Source organism: Gorilla gorilla, chromosome 10 (assembly GCF_029281585.2).
Source record: "Gorilla gorilla gorilla isolate KB3781 chromosome 10, NHGRI_mGorGor1-v2.1_pri, whole genome shotgun sequence".
Classification (NCBI taxonomy): Eukaryota; Metazoa; Chordata; class Mammalia; order Primates; family Hominidae; genus Gorilla; species Gorilla gorilla.
The window spans coordinates 91,362,893-91,384,013 of NC_073234.2; the positions used below are offsets into that span (position 1 = coordinate 91,362,893).

General features: G+C 36.5%; 1 protein-coding gene across 10 annotated transcripts in view; it reads right to left on the minus strand.

Moving 5' to 3' along the window:
- Positions 1 to 11,500: 11,500 nt before the first annotated feature.
- NAP1L1 (nucleosome assembly protein 1 like 1) overlaps positions 11,501 to 21,121 on the minus strand; it is a 38,433-nt gene continuing 28,812 nt past the window's right edge. For 4 of the 10 annotated variants that reach the window (XM_063694171.1, XM_063694170.1, XM_063694168.1 and 1 more), the window contains 8 exons: positions 20,310 to 20,381; positions 19,061 to 19,200; positions 18,496 to 18,641; positions 18,382 to 18,401; positions 15,848 to 15,970; positions 15,073 to 15,102; positions 14,517 to 14,567; positions 11,501 to 13,782 (listed from right to left, as the gene is read on the minus strand). In XM_063694171.1, coding sequence (XP_063550241.1) covers positions 13,747 to 13,782; positions 14,517 to 14,567; positions 15,073 to 15,102; positions 15,848 to 15,970; positions 18,382 to 18,401; positions 18,496 to 18,641; positions 19,061 to 19,200; positions 20,310 to 20,381 — 618 coding nt within the window. In that variant the 3' untranslated portion in view covers positions 11,501 to 13,746. Of the gene's footprint in view, positions 13,783 to 14,516; positions 14,568 to 14,746; positions 14,843 to 15,072; positions 15,103 to 15,847; positions 15,971 to 18,381; positions 18,402 to 18,495; positions 18,642 to 19,060; positions 19,201 to 20,309; positions 20,382 to 21,121 lie in introns of those variants that run through there. The other 6 variants (XM_031001037.3, XM_031001034.3, XM_031001035.3 and 3 more) reach the window with 3 other exon arrangements.

The window sequence follows — 21,121 nt, forward strand, 5'->3', positions numbered from 1 at the left end:
CACTTACTAGTAAAGCCATTTACTGAGTAGTTCACTAGAGGTTTAAGTCTGAGGGGATTTTAGGTCATAGGAAAAAAAAAAAAACTGAAAAAGAACACTCGGATGGTCAGAGGAGTCTGTAATTCATACACAATAGGTTTTAACAAATTCCTACATGGAACTGCTCCAGTTTATAGGTTAGAATTAACTATAGTGAAAAACAGCCTTCAGTTTTTATCAATTCCAGGCCAGTGAGTGCTACTATAAGTTGAAAATTCTCCATTTACACTTCTCTACAGTATGGCTTGTGTAGTCTAAGAGAAATCAAACATGTGAATGAGCTCCCAAACTATTTTCCTCACTCTAACCTACTCTACCTGCAGCCCCCTTTCTCAGTTGACAGCAATCCTCTGTACAGATGCTCAAACTAAAAACCGTAGATCAGTACTGCCCTTACACCAGGCCAGGAAAGGCCCTTATCCAAGGCCCTGAGCTTTAGGATTGAGTGCTTTAGAGTCAAGATGACATGTCAATCTAGAGAGCATACTCATTCTGCACTACACTCTAGGTACTCAAGACGCCAAATACCCTGCCCAGAATAGCCCCAGCTGTTCCAGGAAATGCATTACATCATCATTGCATGCACTGATGTGTTAGGGGGATGGGGCAGTTCGAATATACTGGTTATGGCATCCAAGTAAATGTGCAGGAGGCCCCTTGCCATACAGTTCAGAGCCGGGGTGGGAAGAAAAGGAAGGTGGCTCATGGGCTGAGGGTCAGCTCTGCCCACAAGTTATATTCTGGCATAAATACAAACCTGGCTTCCCAGTTCTAATGAAAGTTTGTCAAGACAGGCACATTGGGCATATTTTCATTAAACAGTACTTTTAAATATTTAAACATACGGTATCTCCATTGTACTCTTGCCCCAGGCCTTCAAGTGTGTAGAATCATGCCTGCCTTGTAGTAATTTTTTCTCCCCCAATATTTAATCTACACATTTAGTCAGGAAATCCTACTGGTTATGCCTTCAACTAAATCTGGATTCTGTCCACTTCCTTCATTACCACCCTGATCCAAAGCACCATCATATACCCCCACTGGATTACTATGATGGCCTCCTAACTTGTCTCCCTGATTCTATCCTTGTTATCTATTTTCAGCATAGCACTCAAAGTTATCTCCATCACTTTCTTCAAGTCTTGGCTCAACAGGCCTATCCTGATCACTCTCAAATGGTAGCCACTCAATTCCCCTTAATTTTTCCCATAGCATATATTATCTTCTAACATGCTACTCAATAATTTATTGTACCTATTGCTTATTTCTGTTCCCCTTCCCACTAGAACAGTATGCAAGCTATTCAAGAGGGCAAGGACCATTGTTTCTGATGTGTCCCAATCACCTAGAAAAAGTCTTGATACCAAGTAGATGCTCAACATAGGTAGAAATCTTGAATTGAATTAGAAGTCCATACCCATCATAAAAAGAATATCAATTTTTTCAAATGCTTTTGACAGATTTTTCATGATGCATCCTACTTTTTAAAACTTGAAATGTAAGGACTTGAAATTTGCCCTACAAACATATCTCTGGTATACTTTTTAAATGGATAACTACATGCTAGGCCTCTCTGAATCTTAAATGCTTTTATAGTCAGACATCATCTAAAATAAATCCCACAAACCTTTTCCCAAGCAACATGCAATTTAATATCATGAGAGGTGTTTATATAAACTAGTATCCTACTGTTTTCTAGTAAGAGTATTTAGAAGCATGAGAAACACAGTAATGGAACTGAGTTGGTAAGTTTCTTACTTGGCAGTTACATAGTCAAACACTTGATTAAAAGTCCATTAATCAATATTGGCTTAAAGACATGTAACAGAACTTGGAAAGTTATTAAGTGTTTAATTCATAATCATTACAAAATTCTGATCTGTAAACCAATTTGCAATATACAGTAGAAACTCATGACAATGATCATTATTAAAGATTTGGATAGACCAAAGGTCAAACATCTTTCAAGAAAAAGTTAAAACCCAGTAAATTATGAACATGTCACATTACCCTCATCGGGGTATAAAAGATAACCAAGGCTGGGCGTGGTGGCTCACGCCTGTAATCCCAACACTTTGGGAGGCTGAGGCAGGCGGATTGCCTGAGGTCAGGAGCTCGAGACAAGTCTGGCCAACATGGTGAAACCCCGTCTCTACTAAAAATACAAAAAAAAACCCACCGCACCTGTAATCCCAGCTACTCGGGAGGCTGAGGCAGGGGAATTGCTTGAGCCAGGGAGGTGAAGGTTACAGTGAGCCAGGATCACGCCACTGCACTCCAGCCTGGGTGACAGAACGAGAATCTGTCTCAAAATAAATAAATAAATAAATAACCAAATAGTCTTACATTCAGAGTGCAGTATAGACTTCTTAGCCTTATTTCATCTTTGAAGTACTATTCAGAAGAAATATTCTAGATTCTAGTTTCCAAAAGTCCTTGAGTTGAAAACGTTAAGTATTAACACAGAACTATCCAGACTTCTTAGGTGGGTGTCCAGAGCTGCCTTCCTTTTTGCCTTACTAGTTGATCAACTGATGCCTCCTAGTGATCAATCTGTGTAACAGCTTAAAGCAAGTGCTTTATGAGTGCTTAGCGCTATTTTTTTAACTGTAGTACAAACACAATTGTGGATCCAAGCACCGTCCATCAGCTGTCTCCGTCCTTTCTGTTCTGCCAGCAGCCTAATCCAGTTCTCATTTCTCTCATCTAAGTTCTTGGGTGGCCCAATCACCTGATCCATACTCTCATACACATGGCCTTCAGTTTTACTCTTAAAACATGACAGAAAACTTCTATTCGCCTCCCATTGTATACATTCCAATTCCTTACCCTTGCATGACAAGCCCTCCACAGAATGGGTCCTACTTATTTTGACTCTCGTTCCACTCAACCTTGAGCGAGTGCCAGTCATACATCTCCTTGTCCTCGCAGCCTCCAATTTACCTTCCCAAATCCTCTGTAAACCTTTCATTCTTCAAAGCCCTATTCAAATCCCAGATTTCCTCTGGCTGAGTTAATTCCTTCCTAATCACTTCAAACTCTGATGAGTAGTTATCCAATTTTCACGTCTACTTCACTAAATATCCAAGATCCTGGATGAGTGTTTTTGCCATTGTACCTAACGGAGAGCTGATTGACAGGACTTAAACTGAGGGGAAATGACTAACGTTTTGTCTGGAAATGTACTGATATTATTCAAAATGGGCAAGCAGGCTATCTTATTAACAAGTAACCAGGAAGTCTGATTATTTGTAAACTTGTTATGGTAATATTAGCTTTGAAGTGACAAACGAAAATATGGAACTGGATGAAATGGAGCAGAGAGGAAGGTAATCCAATGAAGGAGGCTGAGAGAACCAGTATTATATTGTCACAAAACTGCAATCACTCACAAGTGTTGATATTCTGGCTCTGGGTCTTTGGGGTGACAAGATACCCCAGTAACTAAGAGTGGAAGCAATCCTCTGTCCCCGCTTAAAAGCCCAAGAACACCTACCACCTTTCCTAAGTATGCTTCTACTCTGAAACCCGGTAAATGCAACCCGTTGTTTGCAACTCAGATATGTAACTGACAGTCACTTGGGTAAATACCTCCATTTAGGGAACTAAATTCCAAGGATATTTCCCTCTTTTGCTGTCATTTTTTCATTGCCACAAAACACACAGCCTGAGGACATAGGCTGTTCAATTTGATCACTATTGATCTCTGTAAGAAAAAAAAAATCCAGTAATGGGCAAATACCTTTCTTAGGTGATAGAGGACATATAGCAGTGAGTGTAGACAATTCCTCCCAAAAACATGAGAATAAAGAAGGTGGTAGTGGTGTTACTTTAGAAGAGGAACTCAGGCTTCAGAGAGAGTAAGTTTCATTACAGACAAGGTAATCTAAGAGTAAAAGGGATAAAAGAATTCTGTGGGGTAGCCAGACTCAGAAAGGTGGAATAACACTTTTACAAGAAGATAAAACCCAGGAAATGTTTATGGCAAGCTTGTATGTTGCCACTAAACCTACCAGAAAAAGAAATCCCATTAGAACCGCCCCCATCACAATAACTACCTAAGTAAATCATTGTTAACAATGAGCACCCCTTAAACATGTCAGAAACCAGAAAGTTTTTGTTTCTAATGAGATTTCACTTACACTTTTAAGTCATTGTCTCAACCTCATTTGTGCATGCATGGTTCTGAGAAAGGTTATCATGCAAAATGAAATAAAAAGCCTTGGGCAAAGCAGGACTCCAATCATAATTAATCCTTTTGGGCAGTATTTAAAGAAAATTACTTTTCTTAGCCCTGTTCACTTATTTCTGAAATGTAGTTATTTGCTTTATGTTCCAGGATATCCTTGATCAAATAATCCTTTTCTAAATCAACTTATTTCGACATATGTGGCCAATGTGGCTGTCATCCTAACCTCCCTTGGCATTCACACCCAGCTCTATTTTATTTACTATCCTACTTTTAGCACTGTGAGCATAAACCATAGGTTCTTCTTTTTACAGGAGAGGTTGGATGCCAGTAGCCTTTAGCCTCCTTCAGCCCATCCTGTACCTTGAACCTGGACATGATGTATAGAGCCCCAGCAGCCACTTGATAACAAACCAACTTGCCAAAGACAAAAAGTAGAATGAAAGTCTGCCTGAGAACCATGAAGCTCCCATATCAGTCCCAGAGTCTATGTCTAAGCCTAAGAGAAAAACCTATATAAGCCACACTGTATTGGGGCTGTGTTATACAACATTATAAATACAAACTCTTCAGGGCAGGGGAGAGAAAAAGGAAAGATTATCTGAATATTGTTTAAAATGAAATCTAGATTAACTCTGGTCTCTAAAATATTTCATCTCTGAAAGCTCTAGCCTAAAGAACATGCTTATTTAACCACTAGTTGTGTGACAGAAATATCTACAAGGCAGTGCAAAGTGTAGGGCCATCCAAATGCTGGATCCAACACAAATCAACTGTGTCATTGTTAAAGTTACTTAACTTCTATCCTTACGCATAAAAAGGGAATTAATATTCTCAATCAAGTATGATTAAGGCATTATTTTTATTATCTTAATGTTAAACGAACACTAAGTTCTCCCCAAATTACTGATTAATACTGTAAACTGAAATCCCACTAGTTTAAAACTATACATGGAATAGCAATGAAGTTTTTCTCGAAACCTCTCAGTCTAGTTACATTATACCCAACTTTTGAAAACACGTGTACTTAATGGTCACCTTATACATACCACTTGAGGTTCCTTTACCAATCAAGCTTGACATTTTTGTCTGAGGGAGTTCACTACGTATTTATCTGGAAATCAATTGTCCAGCTATAATTCAAGTAAAAGATTCCAAAATGATGGGGAAAAGCATACGTTTTTCTCCCTGAACAGGCATACAATATGTAATTTAAGCTTTGATGTCTTTGGTCATTTTGGAAAACGACTGCAACAAACTAAGCCCAGTCAGAAAAATTTTGCTTGTTTTAAGCCATTAAGTTTTGGAGGTTGTTTTGTTATGCAGTACTAGGTAACTGCAACTATTGATATGCCTTCCCTTGACTTTAAAAAACAACTAAGTTGACTCTTGAATATCAAATTTGAACTAAGAGGGTCCACTTCCAGGTTTACTTCTGTCTCTACTACCCCTGTGACTGCAAGACCCCCCTCCTCCTCAGCTATTCATGAAGGCAGTGAGGATTGAGACTGTTATAATCCAGTTCCACCTGAGTAAATACACATACACATACATACACACACACACACACACACACACACACACACACACACACACACACACACACACACACACACACACACACACGACACAGTTTCATTCTATTGCCCAGGTTGGAATGCAGTGGCACTATCTCGGCTCACTGCAACCTCCACCTCCCGAGTTCAGTCAATTCTTGTGGGCTCACGGCAACCTCCCCCTCCAGAGTTCAATCAATTCTTGTGCCTCAGCCTCCTGAGTAGCTTGGACTACAGGCACACACCACTACCACGTACAGCTAAGTTTTGTATTTTTAGTAGAGGCAGGGTTTCTCCATATTAGCCAGGCTGGTCTCGAACTTCTAACCTCAAGTCACTGGCCCGCCTCAGCCTCCCGAAGTGTTGGGATTACAGGCATGAGCCACCACACCTGGCCATAATATATTTCCGATTCCTTAACATTTCCTCTAGCTTACTTTTTACAGTATATAATACACATAACATACAAAGTGTGTGTTAAATGACTTATTGGTAAAGTTTCCACAGTGGGCTGTCAAGTTTTGGGGGAATCAGCTTATACATAGATTTGACTGAAGGAAGCTGGGGCCCCTAGCCCCTGCATTATGAAAGAGCTAACTGTATACACAATCCAGCTTTGTTTCATTGGTTTTCTCAATCTACAGGAATATGACAACTACAAAAGACCTTAGAGACTGAACTACTGAGAATCAATCATTCGACTTGCTACACAATCCCACATAGGATTATGGTTGGTACATTGAATGGGTCTAGATAAATCCTAACTGACCTATACATCCAAAAGTTTACTGTACACTTACCAAGTTCCAAGCCCAGTGCTGGAAATTAGGAAACTCATTAATAAGCAAGTGTTTCTAGAGTATTTTGAACTGGTTCAAAACCAGTTCAGATTTATAGAACCAAAGAGTAGGTACTGATGAAAAGGAGATCCTATGTTGAACTAGTAAAACACATGCACAAAAGCCCACTGGCAGAAGTAAAAGAAAAGGCAGCCAAGCAGAGCTGAAATAGTGCAAATGCAGGTTAAATACACTGGGCTATTCATCTCCAAGTTGCCGTGAAGTGGCTAAGTCCACTCACCAAGCCAAATGAATAGCAAAGACAACAGGTCCAGCCTCCAGTTTTGAAATCCGTAGTTAAGTGCGGCAGCTCCCACTTGTAATCATAGCACCTCAGGAGGTTGAGGTGAGACAACCACTTGAGCCCAGGAGTTAGACACTAGTCCAGGCAACATAGTGAGAATCATCTCAAAAATAATAAAAATAAAACTTTGTTGACTGGCCTAATCCAAGTCTAAAATCACATCTGATCTCAAGACAGACACCCATGTCACATCCACACCAGTGTCAAGGCTCCAGGTAAATGTTGGAGATAGAAGGGATAACCTGAATAATGACAATTTGGGTATTCTGAAGCATGAGAAATCCAAATATATAGCGATACTTCATTTCGTTTTACCCTAGATCATTTCTGGGTTCTGCCAAAGGCCAAAGAAAGTAAACAGCATATGAAAACACATGTATTAAAATAAAACAAGAAAGGAATGAGATGAGATTTTCAAACCTAGCTCACTTTAGGTTAAGGTCAATTTTTTTTTGTTTTTTACATGTAAAATCTTCAAAACGAGGCATATGTTTAATTTTATTATCCAGTCTTAGTCTCAGTGTTCTTATGTACACTGAATAATGCATCCCTTATACCTAGGAGGAATTTTGCCTTTGAACTAAGAAAACCCCAACTAGTTCAGAAATAAAGTTCTAAAACCAATTTAAAAAGTAATCCCAATCACAAACTTTAGGTTTTCTTATGTTTAGGAAGTGCTCATAGGCTCTAAGTACTTTTGTTTCCTTATTAATGCTCACCACGATCTTTCGCAATACAGATGAAAACACTGATGCTGAACCAACTGGTGGTAGACAGACTCTAAAGCCTGTTTAAAGACATTACTACCCAAAGACACTACTTGTATTCTCACACATATCCATTAAAATTTGATAGCAGAGACATTTGTTTAGGGGCTGAAAGGTTTTAGTCTAAAATTAGATCTCCATTTTTATTCATGGATTCTTATTCCTATAGAGCAACCTCATCTACTTTCCTAGTTGGATCAACTGATTCCACTTATTTGAAGATAATTACAAATATGGACAGTAGTAGCAGTAGGAAAAATAACATTGTTTGATTCAACTTCAAAGTATCCACTGTGCGTTCAGTTTTTATGATACATGTACAAATTTTCTTTCACCTGAAAAGCCCTAGAAATACCCTGTAAAGAGCATATCCAGCAACTGGACTTAAGTTTCTAATACTCCCTATTCTAAGAAGCCAGCAATCCTTGGAGAAATGGCCCATTCCAGGGCTGAAATAGAAAACGCCTATAAGACTAGAAAACTTTTTGAGCCAAAAAGTATGTTGATCAGAGTAAAGAATATACTGGAATTCTTTCAACTATTTTCAGAGTTGAAGGAAAGCTGTAATACTGACAAGTTACCCCAAAACACCAATCTGGAGTTTGACTAAGGGGATTCACTGCAGATAAAACTTTATTCAGCAATTTTTTTAAATAAAGCTTTTGTTCTTGGCTAAGTAAATTATCTTAACAGCTCTCTAACAGCGTCTTGTTCACTGCTGCTGCCACGTCATTTAACCTACTTTTTCAGTTGCATACATATGACCCTGAGGCCTTTACTGGCCCCTGGGGCCCACCTACCTCAAATGTTCTGACCTTCAAATGGCTGACCTGGTCTATCAATCATGTCTTCCTTTAAAAATTATCTTTCAGCCAGGTGCAGTGGGTAACGTCTGTAATCCCAGCACTTTGGGAGACCAAGATGGGTGGATCACCTGAGTCCAGGAGTTCGAAACCAGCCTGGCCAACATGGTGAAACACCTCTCAACAAATGTAAAAATTAGCTGGGCGTGGTGGCACGTGCCTGTGATACCAGCTACTCGAGAGGCTGATGGCAGCAGTACACTCCAACCTGGGCAAATGGAGTAAGACCCTGTCTCAGGAAAAAAAAAAAAAAAAAAAAAAAATTTCTACATGGAATGGTCATCCTCATTCTCACTTGAAATACTTTTGTAACAGGTGGTTCCAGTGTTTTAAACCCATTAAGAGGACTTCCACAGCTAAACTTTCTATGGACTGGCCACTTGTATTTCTACGTGTATTTCCAGTTATTTCAATTCCTTGAATGTAGCCTCAATTGTTCTGTTCTGGGACCTTCGCCTGTATTTCCTCCTGTTCCTCCACCTGAACTGCTCACCGTTCAGAGGTTCTTCCTCTCACTTCACAAATTCCTACAGATTCTCGAAATCTCAGCTAAAAGCTCTCATACAAATTTTGAGCCTTCTGGTAGCAACTATTTTACAACCTCATGAAATTTACCAGAGCCGCAATTGCCTAATACATTATGAATGATAAAATTATGAATAAGACCTTCAACTCTGGATATGAGATCTGTCGACTTCTGGCACTCACGTTTAATCACACATTCCTAGTTCCTTCTTTTTGGCTTTAAGTTTAAAACATGTAAGAAACTGGCTGGGAGTGGTGGCTCATGCTTGTAATCCCAGCACTTTTGAGAGGCCAGCACTTTGAGAGGCTGAGGTGGGAGGATCACTGGAGGTCAGGAGGTCGAGACCAGCCTGGCCAACATGGTGAAAACCCATCTCTACTAAAAGTACAAAAATCAGCTGGGCTCAGTGGCACACACCTGTAATCTCGACTACTTGGAATGCTGAGGCACGAGAATCGCTTGAACCCGGGAGATGGCAGCTGTAGTGAGCCGAGATCATGCCACTGCACTCCAGCCTGGGCAACAGAGCAAGACTCTATCTCAAAAATAAAAATAAATGAATAAAACATGTAAGAAACTAAAAAGCAATGCTTTTATGTAGTATTTTATCCTGGGTTTCAAAATAATAAAACTCAGTTTGTTCTAGGATCCACAAAACTTAAAATGCCCAATTTCCCATAGGAAAATTAAACAACCAGACTGACTTATTTCCCGCCAGTAATCTATTATTTCTAAATACCCCATTTCTTCTTTTATTCAGACTCTTGGCTTGAGAATGACATGGTCGGGCCTCAATAAGCCCACTGTAAGTCAAAAATATCATAAGTAGAAGATGTGTTTAATACCCCAATAAACTCATAAAGTTGAAGTCTTAAGTCAAACCATTATAAGTCAGGGACTGTCTGTACTAAGATTTTAGTGAATAACTTAATTTTTGTAAACTGGAAAACCTGACAATATGATGTCAAAAGGAAGAAACACAAGATACAAAGCATACTGTATTTTTGAAAATATACATCAATCAAAATTTCTTATGAATACTTATCCTTGAGTAAAATAATTTCATATACCAACAAGGATGTTTCCATTTCTGTAAAGTCATGTAAGTGATCCTCAATCAGTCCAAGAACTTGGCTTTTTATCCAGGTTATATTTTAATATCTGGAGTTTTAATCCAGCATACAAAAATCACCAGTATACATCTATTAAGTTAACTGCAGTATTATTTCACCATCACCATTTACATGTACTTTTCAGGTATCAGAGACTTAGTGCTTTAAGTAGCAAATTACCTAAATTATGAACACATTTTTCCAAAAACAAAATCAAGCTCATAATTACCAAGTATATATGTACAGTGCAGATTAAAAAAAACTGAATTAGCATATATTTCTCTTTTCTAAAGCTCCTATGAAGAACTTACGCTCTTCTGCACTACCAATCTATGCTGTACATTTAAAATAACATTTGTTTTGATTTAAAGTCAAAAATATAAAGGCTTAAATTTTTGTAAGACTAACCCATAAAAAAGGCCTCCAATTTTAAACCAATCCCTGAAACCAAAGCATTCAAATATTTGAATATTAGTTCAATATTTCTACATAGCACGATAAGATTTTCAGTTACTCCAAGTTTTGTCTTTATTTTTAATAATGGGAATGGCCTACAATTACAATAAACAATTAATTCAGTTATTTTAGGGGCCTTACCATATCATTAACCTATTCACACAACAAAAATATTTTTATGAAAGTTAATATATCCTTTCCTGATTAAGTGTGCTAAAACAGAAATAGAGGTAGAATCCCATTTTTCTTAAGTACCACTCTATAAGCCAGTTCCACACAATTAAGGTATTTTTGCAATCTAAAATAGTGATGCTAATACTGCTTCAGTAAGCTAGATTTACTAATTTAAGAATCCTAAGAAATTATATATGTGGCTTTCAGACATCCATGTTAAACTATCAACTTGTGGAATTTGTGGAACACTTACCCTACTTCAGTGACCATAAAGCAAACAACACTAAAATTTTTTCATATCAGTTTTCTTTATAAGTGATTATATGATATTTCACCATTTCTAACAGGAAAAAATGAGACTTACTTGGCAGTGTGCGTGGGCTGCTGGAAACTACAATCAGAGTGTAAAGACAAATCTCAAAAATGTTTGTAGATAACTCAGAATAATAACTCAGAATATAATCTATCAGGAACTATGGAATTCCATTTTAGTCTTCAAATAATAAACTCCACTTAGCAGGGATTGTGAGGTTGCTCTTAAAATTATATATTTACAGAACATAGTGGCCTCAGCACAAAATAGCTCCCTCTAGACATCACTACTCTCCACTCTTCAAAAAAAAAGTATATACATTCATTTAAAAAAAAAAAAACACCCAAAATATCACCAGTACATTTTATAAAATTAAATCCAAATTTTATTAAGGATTTCAGGTTACATACTTCAAATTTCTAGAATGGAATGGAATCATTTTGGAACTGGAAAAATGGCATTAACACTGACGTCCCTTAAAACTTCAATTTTATAAAGAAAATTCTTCTGCAAACCACATCCCCTTTATGTAACAAGACTAGGTATTATCTACACCTTCACTTTGGCAATAGCTATTTCCTAAAGAATGAAAAAGATGATTTTGCTACTTCAGTTCATTAAAAATGGGATTCTATCTTTGAAGTTCAGAAAAAGCTGCATTTCGATGAACTATGGTTAAAAAAAAGCACATAGTGTCTAATCAAAGCAAAGGAAATCATTTTGAAAATAAAGAAAAAAGCTATTATAATTGGTTAAGGATTTCCAGTAGTAAGTTAAAATCTCAGGAGAGGAATGGATAGCACTACAAACAATGTGTTCACATTCCAAGACCTTAACACTAACTTCTCAGAAAGGAAGTTTTCATTACCTCTAAAAATCAATTCAATGTAATTTTATTAAGAGCAGGAAATCTAGACCTTCCTCTAATGACAATCCAATAATCCACCCTCACTGTCGTCAAAAAAAAAAGTTCAACCCCAAAATTAACAGTAATTAGCCTGAGGTATTGTAAATGTGGCTCTACAGTCTGAAATTTAATGGCATCTTTTGTCAAAAATAGTCTTATTTCCACTTTAAGTCTCATGACTACAATACTATAGTGCTATCCCTGTAGTATTTACAATACAGTCATCAAAAATATCTGAAAACAAATCTTGGACCTTGTGAAACAGTGCATCCATCCACTTCTATAAAAATAGGAGCCACACAAAGATCTAAAAAGAGTGCTGACTGCCCAGATCCAGAACAGAGGTACTTAACACCTTTGTTTTCCAGTTTAGTTATCAAAGCGTGGTGTGAACAAAATGCTGAGTGTCACACTGGCATTACAAATAGGCCCAAAATTGAGCTTTTAACAAGATTGAGAAACATTATATGAGATTTAACTCAATATGCCTTAACACATCCATGAGGTAGTTAGGTAAACAGTACTACCCATTTTAATTACACAGTAAACAGAAGCACGGGTAAGTGACATACTCATACTTTAAGCAGTAAGAATTAGAAGAAACCATAGAAGCTTGGGGCCTTCTCTCTAGCTCTAACCCAAAGAAAATGAACTTTAACTTTTTTTTTTTAAAAGAAAACAGCATCAATCACTTAAGATTTTCTTCCTTTTTTTTTTTTTTTACACTTGCTTATTAGTATAGCATCTCGTTCCAAAGCTGGTACCTTTTCTTCAACAATGTGGTAAAAACTGAGTATAACCCTTAATTCAAGGTAGGCCTCTGCTTCTACCTGAATTGGTACAAAATTAAGACATTATCTTGTAAGAACTAAAATTGTATTTGAAATTTTTATTTTAGCTGCAAAAACAAAAACAAGCAAACAAACAACAAATAACTTGAAAATAGGCTTGTCAAATGATGTAAATTCATCCTTTCCAGGGAAGCAGAAGGTAGACCCTACCACAAAGAAAAGATGCTTAGTTAATGGAGGTTAAATTTAAAAATACAGTTAAATTCAGGCTAACTTCTGAAAATCCCGTTTTATTCACCTCACTGTGGTACCAGTAACTATACTGAGTCAGGTTACTTTACAGTTAACTATGTCACCTAAAACACAATAATCCATTAACACTCTAATACAGTTATTGGGTGTGGTCATACTGGAAATTCTTAACCATATAGTTGTCTTGCCAATTTTTTTTAAACCATAAATTGTCTTAGTATAAGTCACTGCATTTCTGTAACAAAGTAATGAAAGGCACAGCTAATCCAAGCGGACTTAACCCTATTCAACAACCAGCTGAAAAAATACTTTGGTTCTTCAAGGAAAAAATTACGACAAAAAAAAGGTATTTCCTTTAACAGTTGTTAATTTTCATAGCTGTACTCCAAGAGCTACATAAAAATATTCCAGAAGAACCAAATTATGTAGCAATGAATGAACATGCGTGACAGAATTTGTGCATTCAACATATCTGGCAGAAAAACTAGTTAAAATGCTAGGTAGAACAAATTGGTCTTTAAAATATCAGTTTCCTGTCCTTCAAAAAAAAATTACCTAGTCTACCAAGAAAATACAAAAACATAAGGCTGTAAGTAAATAAGAGTTGTGTTTAGGCTATTACAGTGCAGGTTATCCTCAAGGCCACATACATCCTGCTTCACTGCTGCTTGCACTCTGCTGGGTTTTGATCCTTCTGTTAAAGGAAAACAACAAGTCAATCTATCTTCTTCTGCCTGCTTCAGTGAATTTCTCAATAGTAATTACTGCCTTAATTATAACAGTAGCTCACTGTTGTCAAAAGAAATGGTATAGGACAATGGTGGTAAATTATTTATTTTATTAGGAAGTCACTGAAATGCTAAAATCAAGCTCAAACTTTACACTGTAGAATTAACTCCATAAAATATGACACACGCTAAACCATAATCTTAAAAAAATAAAGTTACCAAGCAATTTATGTTAGTTATATTACCAATCAGCTTTGTTTTTGCTAATCCTAATATAACAAATTCTCAGGAATAATAGACTAGGACTCTCAGGGACTGAGTAAGAGTAGTTGGAAGGATCTAACAAACTGCACTGCTCCCCAGTTCCCGAACACTCCTACAACCAGATCTTTTAAAAACCTTTATTTTCTAATGCTTAAAAACTGTTACAATTCGTCCCATTAAAATAGAATCCTAGGGTTCACTGTACCTGAAACTATAAAAAGCACAAAGTCCAAACAAAAAACAATGTTTTTTAGAAAAAGGTCCACTGAAATTATGTGTACTTTCAAAATGCCAGTGGGACTGAAAAAACAAAGTTATCCAGTCAATAGGCTTTATTTATTAAAGACTTTAACGGAGAGAAACTTGATATTCAGAAACACCAACTCTTACTTTAGCTATCTTAAATTTAATAGAAAGCAGCACTAATTTTGCTCACCTTTGGGTCATAGTCTGGATCATTTTCCTCATCTCCTTCTTCTTCCCCTTCCTATATTAAAGTTCAAAATGCATCCATGAAGTATGTACATAGTAGGTAAATTGGCTCATAATGTAGGGAAAATTTAATACAAGTTACTCTACGGATCAACAGATTTTCATGATTACAGAGTTTGATGATAATACAATTTAATTTGAAAGCTTCTAATATGAAAAATTTCCCAACACAACTTGAGACATCCAGACAGCTTTTATTGAAAATAGTTACTGCAGCCAACGTTGGAAAAGTTTACTGCAGCTTTTGACTTCTTCAAAGAGCTGATAACCCTGCAGCAGAACAAAATTATTTGAAATAAAAAAATGTTGCTGAGTTTTGCAATTTATTTATTGAAACCTTATACATACATTGTTTGGCTGTAGAATTCTAAAATCATGTTTTCCAAAATGTTTTTATCCCAAATCACAGAATGATTATAGCAAAGGAATACATAAGTCATTCAATTTGCTTCTCAATGTGTTAACCACAGAGAATTATTTGCTCATTTGGTAAACATTACCTCATCCGCTTCTTCACCTTCTTCATCATACTGAAAAGGAAAAACAGCGTTAAGTGTTGAGTGAATGTAACACACATTTCAGAGTAGCATCAGTAACATTTATCACTGTATAAACTAGTGTCTAAAAAGAGAAAACCTACTTTCCTATCAAGGGGCTGATTATAAATTAAAACACATAGTAGCTGCAAGAATCACTCTGCTCACTGCCAATTCATAAAATTAAAGAACAGAGTACAATCATGTGGATAAAGTGGATGATCAGACAAGTATTACTGTAAATATTACTCATCTACACTTAAGTGTGGAATGCACTGTACGAAAAGGACCTAAAGCCTACTCTAACAATTGCCGTTGAGCAATAAACATATTCAAAACATCTATATGCAACCTAATCTTAACCTAACCATCATTCAATACTACCTTGAATAGAAATTCTATGCCTCCCAGTAAATGTTTTCTTGTGCACTAAAAAAAGTCCTAGTTCTGTGAAGTCAAGGCAAGGGCGTAACAGATCTATAGCACTAACCAAACATAAAAAAGTTTCATAAACTCAGAACAATCTTATTAGCAGAAAATTAAAAGCTAAGATAAATGAATCCAAAAATCCTAAGGAGACATACTTAAAACCCAGAAAAGCTATATACAGAACATCAGTAATTAGCCTAATTTTGAATTATATTATGTCCTGCTTCTTAAAAACTAAACTAATCTATTACCAATTCTGATCACTATACCCTCAACCAATTATTTCTTTGCAGGATTCAAATTCACTTACATCATCATCATCATCTTCAATAGCTTCTCCAGTAAAATATAACACTGATCTTGGGATTATACGCTCACGTAAAAAGTGACCAATTTCAAAGTCTGCAGCAAGGATAGCTTCAGCATCATCATCCTATTTTTAAAGGAAAACAAAAGCAGAAAATTTAGGAATAACTGTGTTACTTAATTTGGCACATGTAAGACTCTTAGAGGCTGGGTGTGATGGCTCACACCTGTAGTCCCAACACTTCAGGAGGCCAAAGTAGGAGGATCACTTGAGCCCAGAAGTTCAAGAGCAACCTAAGCAACATAGTGAGACCTCCCCTGCGTTTGTACAAAAAATAAACAATTAACTGGGCAGGGTGGCACACGCCTGTAGTCTCAGCTACTTGAGAGGCTGAGGTGGGAAGATTGCTGGAGCCCAGCAGCTTGAGGCTGAAATGAGCTGTGATCACACCAGTGTACTCTAGCCTGGGCAACCGAAAAAAAAAAAAAAAAAAGACAGACTCTTCAGTTTAAATTATATGATGAAGGGAAGAAATGCTCAACTTTACTTTTTACTTTCCATGATTTTTCTCACCATGTTAACAAATTTATTTGTCATTTTTAAATTTCCTTAATAACTTTTCCAAGTTTTTAACAAAAAGAAAATAAGCTAGCAGGCCAGTATGCATACTAAGATAAATTGTGAAGAATAAAAATGAGAACTGCTTAGTTTTTGCTGGTTTAAACATAAATACATAAAAGCAACTGTTACATGTCCGCAATTTTCCTTTTAAAATATTATTGAAAACACCAAATAGAAAAATAAAAAAAAAACCCTTGGGTTATTGTTAATATGTAGTTATTGTTAATATTGTTAAGTATATAGCAAATAGAAGAACATAATAAACAACCACAGAGGATCACTTTATAGTTCCTAAAAGGCAGTACCCAACCAGCTGTACAGTTTTAAGTCTACTAATCCCAAATGAGACAGTCCTAGTTCAGAAAGACAATATACTAACTAAATCAGGTGCCCCTAGCACTTTTCTTTTTCAGAGACAGGGTCTCGCTATGTTGCCCAGGCTGGCCTCAAGTGATCCTTCCACCTCCGCCACCAGAGCAGCTGGGACTACAGGTGCCTGAAGCTATACCTTGCTTAGGAGTTCTATTTAATAGAAAAGCACAGGGCAAAAGTGGGTCTGACATTATTCACAATTAAAATAATCCCACTTTGGCCTGGCTCACGCCTGTAATCCCAGCACTTTGGGAGGCCAAGGCAGGCAGATTACCTGAGGTCAGGAGTTCAAGACTAGCCTGGCCAACATGGTGAAACCCCGTCTCTACTAAAAATACAAAAATTAGTGAGTTCAATGGCGCGTGCCTGTAATCCCAGCTACTCGGGAGGCTGAGGCAGGAGAATTGCTTGAACCCGGGAGGCAGAGGTTGTGGTGAGTGGAGATCGTGCCACTGCACTCCAGCCTGGACAACAGAGCAATACTTCATCTCAAAAAAAAAAAATTAATAATAAAATAAAATAATCCCACTTTAAGTTCTATGATACTAAACAATGAGCACACCCTCTGTGAATTCCATAAATGTTTAGTCAACAACATAATCTAATAAATAAAAAAATCCAAAAGGGGGTGGGGAGGAATTCAAACCACAGGTGGAGGTTTTCTATCCTTAACTAGACTGTTTTGTCATCATCAATATTTAGTAACAAAAAACAAAACAAAACAAAAAAAACCCCGAACTTGAACACAAACTCCAACCCAGCCACTGATATGAAAATAGTGTGATGCTCTATCTTAATACTTAAAGTAGTTTTTCTCACCTGAAATTCACACTGCTTTATGTTCTCTTTTTTTGTCCTATAAAGCCAAGCCAGAAATACTTACTTTTGCCTTTTACAGATTTGTTCTAAGTCTTAGCCAAGAGTATTCCAATTCAAAAGTATTCAGTTTAGGTTAATTTCTAATTCCATATATGTATAAACTATTTAAACTATCTCAGTTAATTTAAATTCAAAAACATGCCCAAAAGAAAACCAAATTCAAAACATACCTGCCCTACCTTGCGTGTATAGACTTTCTTTAAGGTTGTTCCTCAGTTCAGTCTATATGGCAGGAACATTTCATGTTCTTTGCCATATGCCATATATGTGAACATACTTAGTCACAATATGAAACCATATTTACATTGGAGTAACAAATTCAGGAATGAATTCGAACCATAATGTAGTTAGGAATGTAAAAGTATAAGTGACTTAATATATTCTGGTTTTACTAAGGAAGACAATAGTTTTGAAAAGTTAAATCCCTCACAGCAATATGTGAAGTTTCAAAAGAAAAGAAAACCTTAAGCTTTTTATCTCAGTGTTTCCCAGTAGAAGCACTGATATAATTTTGAATGGAATTATTTTTCATATCCAAAAAGTTTGCCCCATGCATTGTAGGCCTCAGAACTCAATGTAACAACCATCCCACTCTCCACTTTTGAAATTCAGTGCTTTAATTTCAAATATACTTAATTCAATAAATATATAACAATTCAACTTACCAGATCTCCACTCTCAGGAACTGCAAAATCGAGAAAAGAAATTACAATGAATAAGAAGTTAAGCAATGCTTTTTATAAAACAACCGTTAATACTCAAGCTAAAACATTATTTACCTTCAGGAGGGGCAAAAAAGTTAAAGAAAGAGTCATTGGAAACTGTTTTAGTCACAGTACGAACTGTCCCACGTCCCTTGTGTTTCTGCTTCTTCTTAATAGTTTTCAAAGTGACATTCTTTCCTTTTTTCCAATCTATCTGGCACCTTGCAAAACAAAGAAGAAAAATCTATTACAATTGACAATCTTTCAACTGCTAAACTTTTAGAAGTAAATGTTCTATTTAGATTTCAAATTTTAGAAGGGTGAATTGCTTCAAATGTTTTCTATAGCAGTATAAAGGGAAAAATTTTATTTCTAAGCGAATATTTAAAATAAACACATTTACAATTAGCACAAACACACAGTATAATTTAAAGAAGCATTCCTCTGCAAAAATATATGTGAGACAGTCATGGGTCCAAGGAGAATTACAGGAAACTTGATAAGCACTTTTCAGAAAACATATTACCAAAATGTTCAGAGACAGACTATGTACATATGTAACTGAAAATAACCGAGTATATAAATCAAGTATAACAAAAACAGAAAAAACATTTTGTTAAGGTAGTGAAATTAAACTCACCCTGTACAACCCATAATTTCTGGTCCATCAAAAGAAAAAGGATCAGAATCATCTGGTTCTGACCTCATCCTGTATGTCTTTGTCAGCACTTCATTTGTAAAATATTCATTGGGTTCAAAGTGAAATTCTAAGACAAAACTCTGGGGAGAGGAAGCATAAAAATCAGTTAAATACCTACCTCATATATTTCAGTACTTTAGTAAATACAGCTTCATCTGTTTTTATAAATATTCTAAATGATAATTTTTTTTCTACTCTGAAATACAATCTTCTTTTTGAGACTGAGTCTTGCGTTGTTGCCCAGGCCGGAGTGCAGGGGCACAATTTCAGCTCACTGCAACCTTTGCCTCCCAGATTCAAGTGATTCTGGTGCCCCAGCCTGCCAATTATCTGGGATTATAGGTGTGTGCCACCACACCCAGTTAATTTTTGTATTTTTAGTACAGACAGCATTTCACCATGTTGGACAGGCTGGTATTGACCTCCGGACCTCAAGTGATCCACCCACCTCGGCCTCCCAAAGTGCTGGGATTACAGGTGTGAGCCACTGCACCCAGCCATGAAATATTTAAGAATGGGACAGACTGTCAGATGAGCCCCAAATTATGTTAAAATCAAAAAAATTACGTTAAAATAATAATGAGGTACAAATTGAACTGAATAAAACTTAGTTTCAATTTACAACTATTAAATAACTAACATGCTTATACAACAGGCTAGGCATACCTGAATAAAGTGACCATGTTGTCTCCCTTACTCCCCAACTACTGGAGGAATCAGGCTTTTAAATAATAGACTAAACGTGAACTTGACACAGAAAAAGCCCAACCTTAAGCATCTACAGCCTATATTCTTAGCAGTTTTGCCCCTTAGTTGACATTAATTCTGGCGGTTTGGTGGACAGCTTGTTGGCTGATCTTTCCTCATTAGGGAGTGGGCATCCTCTAACATCAGTTTTGTGTAATTCCCAAGCTCATGCCTTTTAATGCAGAAAAAGTACTTATTCATGTTCCCTTGGCATTATTTTTATCCACTTATCCAGGAACAAGGATTGTCTGTGTTTCAAACACAATTTATGATCAGAAGGAGGAAAAGGAATAAATACTGCCTCACAATTAGCAGCATCCAAGTATTTATTCACTATAACAAAGAGCACCAACCTTACCCTTGAATGGTATCTTTTTAAAAGCTTCTCTTTATCTACCTGTAAGCATGTTACAAAATTATAAATATTTCAAAATTCTTTTACCATAGGCTGGCCAGCATCTGAGAACTTCACTTTAATATCTTTCAAGTGCTTCAGAATAGGTTCATCGTGTTCCTTCAAATTAAAAAAATAATAAAAATGAATAACATGGCATTCGAGGACTGTGTTCTGTACAAACACCAGCTGACTGAGACATAATATATTTTAAAGTAGTTTTGTATAGCAATTATGAACCTTAAGACTTACTCTTCAGGTTATGGCTTATACTAAAGCTAATTTATACTGTAGTTCTACTGCCACTGGTAGAGAGAAAGTGTCCAAATAGACAACTAAATTATTATATAGGTTGAAAAATTCAAAATCAAGTCTAAATAAGGCATATCTACTTTTAAAATGTTTCCTGATTGTAATTGCTGCCTTTTCCAGCTGCTTGTCCCCTTCCTCCCGGTCGTTCCTTTTCCACTTTGCTAAAGTAGAATTGTAATAAGCAGTAATTGTGTGAAGATCGTTTCTTTTTCTCCATGTAACTTCCAACAATGACAAGACAGGGCAACATGTACTACTACAATGTAGACGGTAGGGGCTCACTCAAGAAATGCTTGAGGCAGTTTCCCAAAGGTGACAACAGTTATGGTTTGCCAGAGAATGTAACCATTGTGAATGAGTTTAACATCTTTATGGTATTCTTTTAAAATGCAAATTTCTCCTGGAAGAGTTAAGGGAATTGCATAATTGCAGCTATAAGATTAACTTTCCCATCATACTTCCATACTAAGTATGTAAAGACAAAAGGCACAAGGTTATAAGAAAACACCAGTCGATAATGAGCAATTATCAATGGGACCATTTCATTA